Raw genomic sequence first — 13,861 nt, 5'->3', positions numbered from 1 at the left:
GCATATGACTCCATGACCAAGATAAAATTTGGGGTTGTTGGGTCTTAGCCAATCGGAATCGTGGACCAAATGACATGTAAACCGCTCTTCTCCCTTGTCTATAAAAGAGGGAAGTAGAATAAGAGACTCCTAAACTAAGACTCTGAGGGGAACATCAGATCACTTCATATGATCGAAAAGAGTGCAATATCTAAGGATAGTTGTCATGGTTAAGGGCCCACGACAAGTAAATTTGTAGGTTGGTAAAGGGCTTGCGGCGTCACTGTCCTGATGGTCTTGTTCTTCGTGCATCATAGAGAGGGGAGTTTAAGACTAGTTTAGAGAGAACTACGTCTAGTATAATACTAAAGTCTTTGTTACTGATCTAAGTGTTTATACGCCGGAGCGTTAGGCTCTCATGGTTATGTGGGAAGAGTGCCAGGCTGCCAGCTACCTTTCTTCCCTCCTTTGAAGTAAGGCCCCCTAGCACCCTTTTGTTATAGTATATAAAAAGTCTTATTTTGTTAATATTTTTAGATCCGAAAGTCCGATGAGTCTTGTTTCATTAATATCTTTTGACCCGAAAGCCTGATCGACGTTATTTCAGTTGAGTTAGTTGTATGATTTTATCTAGTTTAGTGGGATGTTTAAATGCGTTAGAGTTAATATTTAGTTGGCTAAAAATTTGCTATTAAAATTAGCTAGCTAACTAGTAACTAAAAATAGCTAATAGCTGAAATATTAGATATGGTGTTTAGATATCTCTAGCTAATTTTAGCCACTAACTATTAGCTCTAGTACATTTAAACACCCCTTAATCTGTTAGGATTTGAAGTCAACCAGAGTTCCGGATTTCGGTCGGTATTGTTAAAAACGAAATAGTATTGTCCATATTTAGAATACTGGATTAAATTGGTTTTGTAAATAGGTGGTATAATTATTTTTAAACTTCTACAATCATTCACCCTCCTTTGATTGTCTATTATTGTACTTTAGATCCTACAAAATAAATCCAGGTTTTAAATTTCATGTCACTAGCAGTTCTGCGAAACTGCTTTTTCATCACTCATTAAGACGACAAACAAAGACCTGGGCAACTGGGTGATGTTATTCAGTTAATGCAGTCCTAACATCAGCTTTCGCAGGCATTGTTCCTTCGACAAGAACCATGCAATATACGACACAAGGCACTAGTGGTTGCACATGAACCTACGACAAACTGAACCAGAATCGCAACTTCACAAGGGGTTGTTCAATACAGCAAGAACATGGGACAAGACCGGTCGAGTTCATCCAGCGAAGTTTCAGAGCAGTGCACAATTCAATTCAAGTGGACGATGGGTTGCCTCTTCAGCGCTTCCATTCAGCTTTAAGTGCTCTACCTGCAGATGTTAAAAAATATACAATGAGAAGGAATGTCCAAAAACCAAAAGAAAAGATTGTTAGTCCAGACCTTTGAGTTTAATGTTCCAAACTATTCAAGATAACTTCTTTCTGAACATGATGGCGAAATGAATACCATAATCGATAAGCTGAATTTAAAATATATTAACTTAAAGTCAGTTGAGAAACACCTTTTTTTAATACTTATCAGACCCTTTACTTTTTTAACATCACCCCTCTCACTTCCTTGTACGCGTCTGTAAACACAGTGAGTTCAAACTTACTCTTTGTACTGGAAGGAAGAGAGTGGCGTCGGGTGAAACCATTCTTTTCTGCCGCTGAATCAGAATCCAGACTGGGTGAATTCTGGGCTCGCAATTTCGCCTTTGCGGACTCCGTTGCAGCCATATAGCTTGGCTGCCTTGGCTGAACAGGAGTAGCGTGAGTCCCATTTTCTACATATTCTGATTTGTTGGGGAATGAAGACTTCCTCTTGCTAGTTCTAAGGCTTCCATTAGACAAGTGCTCTTCCTTGGACCTTGCTTCCTCTTTCTTGCATAAAACATTGTCTTCCGTATCAATGTTTTGCGGTGACATTTCTTCAACTGCTGGAGCAACAACAGTGGGATCATCAACATTTTCTCCTATAGAAACCGAATCCAGCTGAATTTCCTGATCACTTTTCAAACCAGGTACCAAGTCCAAGCTATCCATATTTGAATATCGCAATAGATGATCATTGTCAGAGTCTTCTTGAGTTCCAAGAGGAAATGAAGATTCACGTGTATTCTCACATTGAATATCCTGATGGTCAGAGATCCCATTCAGGAGACTACGTATCTTTGAGATTTCTGCCACAGGATTAGATTCCTTTGGAACCTCAGCTGTAGAATTACATACCTTCGAGGAATCAACCCTGGAACTAGATATCTTTGAGGCTTCAGCCATCGAATCAGTTACCTTCCTGAGGTTCCTTTTAACCTTTTCAAGTTCAGATAACTGGCTATCTGGTACTGAATCAGCAGGGAAGCTAGAGAAATTCTTTGGATTCCTTTTTACTTTATCAGATTCACCAGATGTATGGAAACTCCCAGCGATAGCAGCAGAACCCTTCCGAATGTTGCGTTTTAACTTGGCTGATTGAGTTTCCATTGCATAACTAGCCTTCTTTACCAGTGGTTTCCCATCAGCAACTCTTTTGGGTTGAAAAGCAGGCTTCCAGATGCAACCTATGGTCCATCTCTCAAACCAGTTATAGGTTGAATTGGGATCCCTCTTGTCATACTGGAAGTGAAGAGGTTCTAAAACAATTGGTGAAGACAGAAGCTGCAGGATATAGAAATGAGTTAAAACAACCTCGGAATATGTAAATGGAATGCAATGGATTGCTAGCATTTCTTAGGGCAGGCACAATGTTGCAGAAAAGGGTAATAAGGATGCTTATTGTCCAGATTGCCATTGTTAGTGTAGGTAGTAGTTCAAGTCAACAACAACGCTACTACAGGTTTATAATGTTAGGTATGACTCTGTTTTCCTATTGTAACTCTATCTCCCTATTGTAATTAGATAGGAGTCATAGGACTCTATGTTGTACCTGTGTGTGCGTGTGGGTGTTGTGTGTGTGTTACGAGTTCTATTAATAACACTTTAATAAAAAAAAATCGACTTGCGGGGGTAAGGGGTGTTTGGTTCCACTGTCTAAAGTTTAGTTTGTGTCACATCAAATATTTGAATATCAATTTTAATAATACCTCACGCAGGTCGAGAAAATCCCCGTGTGTGTGCTCATATTGAATGCAAGTGCTATTAATAACACATAAATAAATAATCGACCTACGGGTTAAGAGGGTGTTTGGTTCCCCTGTCTAAAGTTTAGTTCATGTCACATCAAGTATTTAAATATCAATATTAAGAAGAACTCACGCGGGTCGAGAAACCCCCGAACCCCTTCCCCTTAGGTTCCCATGTCTAAAGTTTAGTTCATATCACATCAAATATTTGAATATCAATATTAAGAAGACTTTCTCACGTAGGTCGAGAAAACCATCGAACCCCTGCCCCACTCATACACAGCGGCACCGTAGCCGGGTCTTAGACATGTGCTTTGGTGTGGAATAGACAAGGGGATCTTTTTAATCACAGCCTGGAAATTCGCTCCCACGGGGAGTCAAACTCAGAAGCTGAGGAGTGCTACTCAGACTACCTAACCAACTTGGCTAGAGTTCCTTTCGCATAACACATAAATCATACGAATATAAAATGTAATATCTCTTCCACTGTATCTCTCCCCCGGGTGCAGTAGATGTCCATGCCACGGGTGAAAGGAGCTGGTGATTGAATGCCATTGGTTTTTTATTAGACATGCCCACAGACATAGGGTCAACCCTTGTTGCGTTGGTGGGTAATAAAGGTTGCTAATGCCCTTACAAAAAAGGAACAAGACAAATGCCATTTTTTGTTGGACATTATATGACCAATCCAAAAGTAACACTTGACAAAAGAATACCTTCCGAACATAAGCATTTGAAGATAGCTTCTCTTTCCATGCATCAGACGATCTAACACCCTGAAAAGTACAAGCACCACATTTTCTCAGCAATGTTGCATCGAACCATAGGCGACAAACATCACACTGACTTCAAAGAAGAGTAAGGATGCAAACAAAACATAAATGTGTGGTCAACAAAGAAACTTACCCCAAAGTTACTCTGACCAAACTTCACATTGAGCTGCATGCGACTGCCAGAGAGTCTAACATTTCTTCCACGAACTAGAGCCTGAAACTTCACAATCAACCATGTTGCGCGAAGGGTTGATACAGCCTGCCTCCTTACAAGATACCCTCGAATCAGCGCCTGGAGTCTTACGATACCTTTTAATGCACGGAATGACCTTCGTGCCTGCACTAGAAATATCGCAACATTAGTATGTGCTACTTGTACAGTAGATAGTTTTATGATATGCAGTATTCAAGTCAAAATGCAGAAATGTCTATATAGCCATCAAGTCCGAGTATGGGATACTGTGATGGGTGCTTCTGTAATCTCCCAAGGTAATAATTAACAATATCGAACCAGTTTATGGAGAGAGAAAAAAATAGTATTACCAGGTAACCACGAAAGGCTGCCTGTGCCTTCGCTGCAGCTTGATCTTCTCCCAGCTGAGCAGCTGGAGCCGATGATCTGGACTCAACAACGCTTTGGCTCTGCGGATCTTGTTGCCGTGCCCTATCACTGGCATCTGCAGCCTTCCCATTGATAGCTACGTTCTTGTGGATGTTAACTAGTACCGGCTCAGAAATCACAGGAGAACTCTCAGACAATGTGCGGTCCTCCCCGGTCGAGTATCTGTTGTTGTCAGCCTTCTAAAAAGTATGGTTCAACGGTCAAGGGAAGGAGGAAGGAAGAAACAAAATATTATACAATATGGATAAAGGAGTCAAGGAGAGAGAGAGAGAGAGAGAAAGAAACTACAAGGACATGCGTCAGTTTGCACGCTTGGAGCAGTAAGGAACAGTAACTAGTAAATGAAATCTCAACCTCTGCAGCTGAAAATATAAACCGAATGCCCTTGTGCGTTCAGTGGCAGTAAGTCAGTAACCATTAAAAAAACAGCTACCGACATGAATTGCACAAAAATAATAACTACTTATGAAAAGTAAAAAAAACTAAATAGAATTGCAAAAGCTAGCTTCAGTGCGTACATGGGGTAACCTTAAACAAGGGTTGCACAAATGAACTGCAAATCCTTGGGGAGGAAACTAACCCAAAGAGCAAACCAACTTTATGGAAGTCCAAGTCCTTACAGATTCATTCGACTTGGTAGGACCTGACTTGGTAGATTTCTTCCCCAAAAGCACCGATTTGATCCACTTCCCCGGCGACTTGCCCATAGCAGCCTAATGCACCCGCACTGGAAATTCCAGAACCTGTAAATAGAGGAGCTCGTCAGTACAACTGATATATACCAGTAAAACAGAACCGACTCTACTTTAGCGAAAGAAAACTAGAAGAAACATGCTGGAATAACCGTAATCTCGGTAAGAGGAGCACTAGTATAATTAACAAGTTCCGAGGTGGTAAAAAAACAAAGCTGAAAAGATCGATAGAGGAGAAGCAAGCTGTCCAGCCCTCCACAACCACAAGATACAAAGTGAGGAAAGCATGTAGCCCAAATGCAGTGGCCGAAAACGGCAGTGGGAGTCTGAGGCCCCGATTTCATTCCCGGGCAAGCAAAAGCTCGCTAGCTCAGAGAGGGGGAGGAAAACCACCAAGAGCGCGCGACGCGGATCTGGGCAGCCAAACGCAGCCCCCCACGCAAAGCCAGGAGAGCCAAGCGCTAACGCCACAATCTAGGCCGTAATCAGCGCAGAGGTAAGCAGCGAATGTGGCTCGGTGACCTGAAACAGCGGCGTCGCCGCGTCGGCCTGTGGAGGGGAGCACGCGAACTGCTCGGCGAAACGCCTCTCGCCGTCTCCCCCCTTGTCCCTATCAAGCGACCTACCTACCCTTCACGGCCCCAACCTCCAATCCAGTGCAGAGACGAGACGAGAGTCAAGTGGTGGAGTGAGCTCTACTACCTCAGAGGCTCGCTCGGCGAAAAGGCCGGGAAGAGGGAGAGAGAGAGGGCGAGGGACCGCGCTCGCGCGCCAGCGCACGGGTCCCGCGCCGCGCCACAGTCTTATCCACTACTGCGCACCCGTTCCGACACCGAGCAGAAGGCCCAGGAAAGACCTGGGACCGCATGTCAGCGATACGGGTAGTTAGGGAATACGTTTCGGAACGCTGCGGGGCGTCCGCCTTTTGCAGCCCTGTCCCGCACGGCGGTACATGGGCGAACCCGCGGTGGGCCCGACAGGATGGACCGCGTGTCAGTGAGGCCCATACGTGGTCGCGTCCGGTGCGAAAGGCATGGGAGCCGGTGTCGGGTGGTGGCGCTGGCGCGGGTGCTCTGTGGCTAAGGCAGGCTAGCATCTTAGGGCATGTACAACAGTGACACTGTGACACGGTACTGCAAGCATAAGACACAACTAAGATACAATGTAATACAATAGACTGTGTCTAAACCCTGTGTCTTAATAAAAGTGTCATATTCTCTCATTAATTAACAATGCTTGATCTAGTGTGCACATGAACTCTATATACAAATATGCACTATACCTGGAAGTGTGGATAATAGGAGCTTCGTATGTGAACGTGTCGCACATGATCTCCAAGACACAAGCTTCATCGTACAATGGAGCCACGCCTTCGTTTCTTTAGCATCGAGCCGCACGCCGACAGCGTGTCTTCGCCAAGAAACGTTTCTACGATTTTTTTTCATTTAGCCCCCTGCATGTGCTCAAGACACGGTGTATTTAATACCGTTGTATATGCCCTTAACCCGCCGCGCTCGGGATTAGGACTGACTGCGATAAGCTAATTTGACCGCTGCTTCGTGGAGTGTCGACTGCGCCGTGACAAACTCATGTCTCTGTTGACTGTGGCTGACTGCTGTTCGCGCGCGGTAACAGTGGCACAGGGGTCAGGAGATTCCGCTCCAGTCTAATCTTGTCCCGGCCTTCGTCTCTTTTATTTTTATATAGCAAACAGCAGCGCATGCATGGGCAAATGGAAATAATAAAATGGAGGGAGCCAAGGGCCACCAACCTGGCAAGGAGGCGTCGGCCACATCAACGCATCCCAACGACAGGTATTGTACTGTTGCTAAGTACACATCGCTGGCTCAGTGGCTATCCGGCAAGACAGTGAGTGCGGACGCGGTCGGTGGCGCGCGCACCTCGCCGTCGCGCACGGACGTCCTAACGGTGACGCAAAAGCATCGGCCAGGGCAAAATGTGAGTGCGTGTCACGTCCAGTCACCATCACGCACGCCCGGGCCCGGCACAGAAAGAAAAGCAGGTGGCCATCGGCGGCAATAGAAGAAGCTAGAAGCGTGGGATCGAATCGGACAGCCGGTGCCCGGTGCAAGACTGCAAGCATGCATACCAAAAGCGCACCAAGGCTACGAGCTTAACCAACCAAACGAACGCGCCCGATTATGATTACGCCGTCCGGTCCGGATGATCAAAGGCGCCCAGGCCATGCCATTGCCAGCCAACCACCGACCCAACAGCAACTAGGGCAGGCTGGCGCTGCCAAGCTGGAGCTGGTGCGTGCATTGGCGCGCGGGGACTGCTACGATACGAGGTAGACACGGCACGAGGCCACGGACACTTGTTCGGTGCTGTGGTAATGGATGGATCCCAGGGGGGGCCTGCCACCGATGGCAGGCACCACGGCCGGCAGTCCGGCACCGTGGCTGTACGTACCGCGCCTATTGATTCTCCCCCGTCCCGTGCTTTTATGGTGGAGGCCCGTCCTGCGGCCTTTCGGGGGATCTTTTTTTTTCAACGGCAATTTACCTCCCTCAGTGTCAGTGGAGCACTTTGACCTGAATACAGTTCTGCGGAGGTACCCGGAGCCAGATAGCTGGACTGGACCAGCACAGGCTGTTCTTCAACTTCAAGCAGCCAGCTGGTACTTGAAAGAAACCAAAAATAAAGGTGACGATCCACCCATTCATCACACAGATACACAGCGGTATTTGAAATTTAATTTCGATTCCGATCAGAGAGCAGAGGTAACACGCACACGAGCTCGGTGGTAACACACAACCATGTTGTGGCTATAGATGTCTAAATGGGCGGGCCGGGTCGAGCCACGCCCTGCTAGATTAATAACCGGATCGGGATCGGGCCACGGTCCGACGGGTCTAACGAGCCCATAAAGGTATATGACGTTTAAATAATAAAAATATCTTAAAAATATACATATTTGAGGGTTTAAACCATATTTATTAGCTCTAAATATTTATTTACACCCACATAACCAACAAAACATATTTTTTTTGCTTTATACTCTATACTCAAGTATAATATATATATATACATATATATATATATATATATATATATATATATATATATATAGAGAGAGAGAATCGAGTCGTGCCACGGCTTCGGCCCAGGTATGGCCCGGTGACCAGGCCGGGTCGGCACAGGCCCGGTTTACTATGTATCGTCCCGGGTTAAATCAGTGCCAGGTTTCGGGACGTCCAACAAGCTCAGCCCGTCTTGACATATTTAACTTTGGCACACATATATGCATCGTTGGGGACTCACATTTGTTGTTGGTTGTAGGACGCGGGAGATACTGTCGGTGGTTCAGATCTCTCGTATGTGGGGTTATTAGTACCAAACTAACAACAGTCGGCCATCAAGATGTACTGCTGTCGTGAGGTGTGATACATACCGGCCACTAAGTCGACCACTAAGGGCCTATTTGGTATGGCTCCAGAGTAAAACTCTAAGGAGGAGCTGGCCAGAGCATGTAAAACACCCTAACTCCAGAGTTGTAAACTTTATGAAGTTTTTGGAGCTACAGTATAATTTTTTAGAGTACCTCTTTTGTAACTCCGAAAACTCCAAAAAAACAACTTAGTCATGGAGTTTGGAGTTATTTACCCGCCACTGCCACCGGCTATGAGAAAACAATCTAAACTATAGAGCAGAGCTGCTCCACCCAGAGTTTAGGAGTAGAGCTGCTCTGGGGTGGAGCAGAGCCATGCCAAACACGCCCTAAGTCGTTCCTAGTGCTAGAAATATGGGTAAGGTTTTTAGGCCAACACGAGCACAACCAAAAAAAATAAGAGTTTAAAGCATGGATCAAAATAAAATAATATGGTCCGAGCTAGCGCAACTCAAATACGGGCTTAGACTAATCCTCAAATTTTGATATGTCTAGCCTCCTGCCTAGCCTACACGCATTGGACATTGTTTCTACTCTTTTGGACTGTCACAACATATCACTATTTCTAATCTTTGAACTGACACAACATGTCCTAAAAGTTGTTTAGTTATTTTTTGGCCGCACCTGTTTGGCTCGACACGAAGCTCAATTCTGAGCACTACTGGTCCTTCGGGCTTCAGCTGTGCGCTGCGGTGCTGCTGCTGCGCCACATGGTCAAGGTCAACTGACTCTGGTTGACGCATAACAGAAGCAACAAGTTTCCTCTGCAGCTCTGCTCGATCGCTCAGCTACTTCACTTCACATCGTGTGAGCTTTGTGACATTCCGTGGAAAAGTCTCGCCAGCGCCCAAACCGGACCCACCAGACTCCCTGCGGTTCTGCCACTAGAGAGCCGAGCCGCCATTTTCGAGCTGGGGCAGGCAGACCACGTACGGAGATGCGAATTGGGATATTACTGATCCGCTGCCCACCAGGATCCACCCTGGATCGCGCGGCGACGCCGATAAGGCCGCCCGTATACGGTTTCTGGCTGGCTCCATGCTCCGGCGACCGTGAACAAGCACATGTGAAGGCATGGCGGGTACTAACAGCATGTGACGGAAGGAAATGCAGCTGAGCCGTCGCCGTCGCCGATGTGCCTACGGTACGGAGGCCGGCCACGCGGTGGAGCACCGAGCATCGGACCGGGGGGGGGGGGGGGGGGGGGGGGGGATATATGCCATTGCCAACGGCCCGCCGGAGCTGTCGGCGCTTCCTTGCTTTAAAGCCGCGATTCAAAGCACGCCAACGCACAGGCATCGGCGGATTTGTGCTTGCCACCAGTGCGCAGTGTCAATGGATGACGGTGCGTTTAAATGATGGATTGATGGGTATCAGGGGGCCACTATACACAGATGAAATGAAATTACCTGGTAGGGCCAAGGACGAGCATGGCGCTGCCGAGTACATGATCTTCTATTATGACATGGAAAAGAAGGTTAATGATGAGAGAAAAAAAAAAGCAATTGCTTTCTGCTTTTAACAAAAACAGGAATCAGAAAAAGTGTGTGGCTTTGTATTTGTATAGCAACCATTCCCTGCCATCAACACAACGATCTTTTGTCCACTTTTGTATTATATAAGCTTTACAAAAAAAATCGCTACAGGCTTCCAATAAGAATTGAATTATCCAGCAATTTGGCTAATTAATTTAAAGTTAGTTTTGGTTTAAGAGTTTTAAATAAAAGTCTCTCCAATTTTTAAAATGCCTGTAGGCCAATATCTTTAAGGTAACATACCACTTTCGTGATATGGAAAAACTGAGTGGAGTGATGCGATACTTTGTCAGTTGAGTCTCGGGTGACTGAACCCATACTTCACATGTAGTAGTAGGTCTCACTGACATTAGTATATGAAACTCTTTAACATCTCTAGTTCTCACTGACATAAGCATATCACAGACGCTGGTTGCACACCACGCACACCCACTTGTTGCTGCTCTTCTGCTGCTGCTTCACTGAGACCAAAGCGAAACCGAGAAACGGAACCGGATCAGTTAGAATGTCTGCTTTTCTGCAGGCCTTATTTATGTCTACAGCAACAGATCACACTGGTAACAACTTGTAACTGGTGAGCAGATGTCCTCAACTCTTCATCACCTGTGTAGACTAGAGCTGCAATACTCTTGCAAGACCAAAACTGATTTCTTGGCATGCATGTTGTGGCAGTCTTAAATCCCTCACAACAGAACTCCGGAGTTCTGATTTTTCTTGCCTTAAATTACCTCGGTGTTTAGTAATCTTTGATAGCGTGCTTGTATTAAAAAATACATCTGACGTTGTGATGTTCTGATCGTCATCTTTGATGAGACCGAGAGTTGGCTGTTAGTTGTACATGTAGAATGGAGAGGAGGCGATAAAGGTGTCGTGTAGATGATTCAGTAGTTCGTACGCACCAGTACATATTTAGCATCTTCGGTGTTCCCATCAGCACCTGTTGCAGCATCTTGTAATGTTCAGACAGTTCAATCAGAGAAGGAGACACGTTGGTCAAGCAGAAGAGGTGTATCTGGGCAGAAAAGTTAAGAGTGAGCAACTGACGACTCACCTCACGTTAATTTACTTTATTGGGTTATTGCACGATATACAGGTTTCAGAATTTGGTGGATCTCCTTACGCTAACACAAGTTTCTACAGCCTACAGGTTTTAGACTCGGGAACATATCCTGTGCTCATGTAGCTCTTGTGCTCATATGAGCACTTTAAATCTAGTGCTTTTATTTATCATCCAAGTGTGAATAGACATTTCTTAGTTTCTTCTGTGTGTCACTCTTGTTGTGCCGCGTCGCTTGTCTCTTCTGTGTATCACTGCTGCCCTCACCCCCTGGATGAGAAATAAAGACATCAGATTTAAAGTGCTCAACAAGAGCTCCATGAGTACATGATACGTTTCCTTTAGACTCGGTGTAGTTCTTGTTTTTACCTGACTGCTGCATCAGCCTGTCCCTGCTTTCTTCATACTACTATGTGGAAAATCATCTCATGTTGTGTATGGTTTCTGCTGCCGCACAAGATTCCCCATGCATGTGATGTTGCAGTCTGAGTCAACCTTTGCTTTGATTCAGTGGATAATGCAAAAGTTCCTCTTTTTGAATTGGCTATGACTTTGGCCACTTTTGTGGCTATGAATTCCATCCAAGATCGAACCGCACTTGGCAGCTGATAGGCAGGCGATACCGAGATAGCCGAAGCTAAGAATTGAGAAAGAATGGCGGGGCTCTACGAGAAGCCGTCGGAGACGTACGCCAAGAAGCGTCCGCAGTACCCCAAGGAGTGGTTCTCCATGCTGGCCGGCCTCACCGCGGGGCACCAGCGCGCCTGGGACGCCGGGTGCGGCACCGGCCAGGCCGCCATCGGAGTAAGTTTGAAATGTGCAGTAGCTGGCTGCTACACCGTTTGATCTGATGAATTCTGAAACGAACATCTCAGATGGCGGAGCACTACGAGAGCGTGGTGGCGACGGACGTGAGCGAGGGCCAGATCCAGCACGCCATCGCGCACCCGAAGGTGCGGTACCTCCAGACCCCGGAGCACCTGTCGGAGGACGAGGTGGTGTCCCTGGTCGGCGGCGAGGGCTCCCTGGACCTGGTCGTGGTGGCCACCTCCATCCACTGGTTCGACGTCCCGCTCTTCTACGCCGTGGTGAAGCGCGCCCTGAGGAAGCCCGGCGGCGTGCTCGCCGTGTGGGGCTACAACTACGAGATCCACCCGTTCGAGGACGCGCTGCACGGCCAGCTCTACCCGGCCCTGCGGCCGTACCAGGACCCGCGGGCGGTGCTGGCCATGGAGCGGTACCGGTGCCTGCCGTTCCCGTTCGAGCCCGTCGGGGTGGGCGCCGAGGGCGCGCCCGCCGATGTGGACATGGAGGTGGAGATGACGCTGGAGGACCTGGTCGGGTTCCTGAACACCGGCTCCGTGGTGACCACGGCGAGGGCGAAGGGCGCGGACCTGGAGGCGGTCTGCAGGGACGCGCTGAAGCGGGTGGAGGACGAGTGGGCCGGCGCGCCCACCGTACCCAGGAAGCTCGTGTTCAAGGCGTTCATGCTCGCCGGGAGGCCCCCAAGTGCTGAAAAGCGATCATACCGAACCGAAGCACCGAGCTGCTGATTGGTGGTTGTTGATCAGTACTGCCTTTCATTTGCTCGTGGTGGCCGGGAATAAAGTGTTGCTTGCTTGTCAGTCTCAGTGTGAGACTGAGACTGAGACGAGACATCATATAGATAGACAGCCACTGGAGTATGTTCGGGCAGTCTAATGTGTTTTTCCATTGTGCTAAATAAGTCCGAGCAGACGCTACGGGCTAATTACATGTGAAATTATGAATTATGCATGTTTGTTCTGTTTGGAATGAATCCAGTGAGCCATTGTCTGAACTGCTATGGGAGAGCTCGACAGAAGAACTTGTTTTTTCTTCTGCCGTTTGGTAAGCCTTTTTCGCAATCACTTCACTGTGCGTGCAGGCATTAAAACAAACCTTTTTTTTTTGTTTGAAAAATAGGAGGAGGGGGCGAAGGCCCACTTAGGCCCTACGGGCTACGGCCCTTGCTGGAATCCAGCAGATCTACGGGCTCCGCTGCTCGCACTTTGCATTCACGCTCCCTTTATGATGGGCCATGGCTGGGCCCAAATCCATACCAAAACTCGATTCTGTATCGTTGAAGTTTGGATCTCTCCAGCCAGGGGTTGGGCTCCGAGCGTTTGAGGGAATGCTGATTGCATGCACGATCAGCACAACAAACAGCAAAGTTCAGCAGCATGGCTCTACGGAGAAGAAGAAGAAAAAAAGGTAGGCAGCCAAACGTCGTGTTTGGCATGGCAAAAGTGGGTTGTATGTAGTGGGGGTGGCGGTGCGCTTTCTGCTCGCACAATCCCACTTGGTATCGTAATGGCATCAAGATCCAAGAAGAGAGATATGAAGCCACAGCTAGCGCGATTCAGGTGTAGAGACTGGAGAGGGTAGAGACCAGACCGATCGAGCGTATCATGCAACGGACAAAGCCACTCGTCGTTCATACGGATCAACCACATCATGCACCCCGGCCCGTCTCGTGCTGCGTACCGCCACCCCTATCTGAGAGATAACATAATCTAAACCTGCTGTAGCTGTACTCGTACGTATACGTCGCAGAACGGACAAAGCCTGCTCTGCCTAGCTGCAGGCGGTGTGACGGC

At 47.3% G+C, this 13,861-nt stretch overlaps 2 protein-coding genes and 1 long non-coding RNA gene across 9 annotated transcripts; 1 reads left to right on the top strand and 2 right to left on the bottom strand.

Moving 5' to 3' along the window:
* Positions 1–1,065: 1,065 nt before the first annotated feature.
* On the bottom strand, positions 1,066–6,057 carry LOC100273911 (Protein IQ-DOMAIN 31). 7 transcript variants are annotated; one of them, XM_008674261.4, is made up of 7 exons: positions 5,942–6,057; positions 5,168–5,290; positions 4,469–4,726; positions 4,059–4,262; positions 3,869–3,928; positions 1,647–2,688; positions 1,066–1,361 (listed from the first exon to the last, which is right to left on the bottom strand). In XM_008674261.4, exons 2-7 carry the CDS (start codon positions 5,252–5,254, stop codon positions 1,330–1,332), a joined length of 1,683 nt encoding a protein of 560 aa, XP_008672483.1. In that variant the 5' UTR covers positions 5,255–5,290; positions 5,942–6,057; the 3' UTR covers positions 1,066–1,329.
* Positions 6,058–11,199: 5,142 nt separating this feature from the next.
* Positions 11,200–12,003, bottom strand: LOC103651264 (uncharacterized). The gene is made up of 2 exons (XR_002268193.2): positions 11,613–12,003; positions 11,200–11,513 (listed from the first exon to the last, which is right to left on the bottom strand). It is a non-coding gene; the product is annotated as an uncharacterized lncRNA (long non-coding RNA).
* LOC100191711 (uncharacterized) lies at positions 11,847–13,028 on the top strand. The gene is given in 2 exon segments (NM_001137140.1): positions 11,847–12,047; positions 12,119–13,028. Coding segments are annotated over 2 exon segments (828 nt in total). The 5' UTR covers positions 11,847–11,897; the 3' UTR covers positions 12,797–13,028.
* Positions 13,029–13,861: the final 833 nt, after the last annotated feature.

This window comes from Zea mays, chromosome 3 (genome assembly GCF_902167145.1).
Source record: "Zea mays cultivar B73 chromosome 3, Zm-B73-REFERENCE-NAM-5.0, whole genome shotgun sequence".
Taxonomy (NCBI): Eukaryota; Viridiplantae; Streptophyta; class Magnoliopsida; order Poales; family Poaceae; genus Zea; species Zea mays.
This window is presented reverse-complemented; position numbering and strand designations above follow the sequence as displayed.

Excerpts from the sequence above, each read along its gene's own strand:
- LOC100273911 (XM_008674261.4), bottom strand. The coding sequence starts at position 5,254 with ATGGGCAAGTCGCCGGGGAAGTGGATCAAATCGGTGCTTTTGGGGAAG. Across the intron at positions 4,263-4,468 it reads CAGCCTTTCGTGGTTACCTG|GCACGAAGGTCATTCCGTGC; the intron begins GTAATACTATTT and ends TTTCTAGTGCAG. Across the intron at positions 1,362-1,646 it reads TCTTCCTTCCAGTACAAAGA|GTAGAGCACTTAAAGCTGAA; the intron begins GTAAGTTTGAAC and ends TAACATCTGCAG.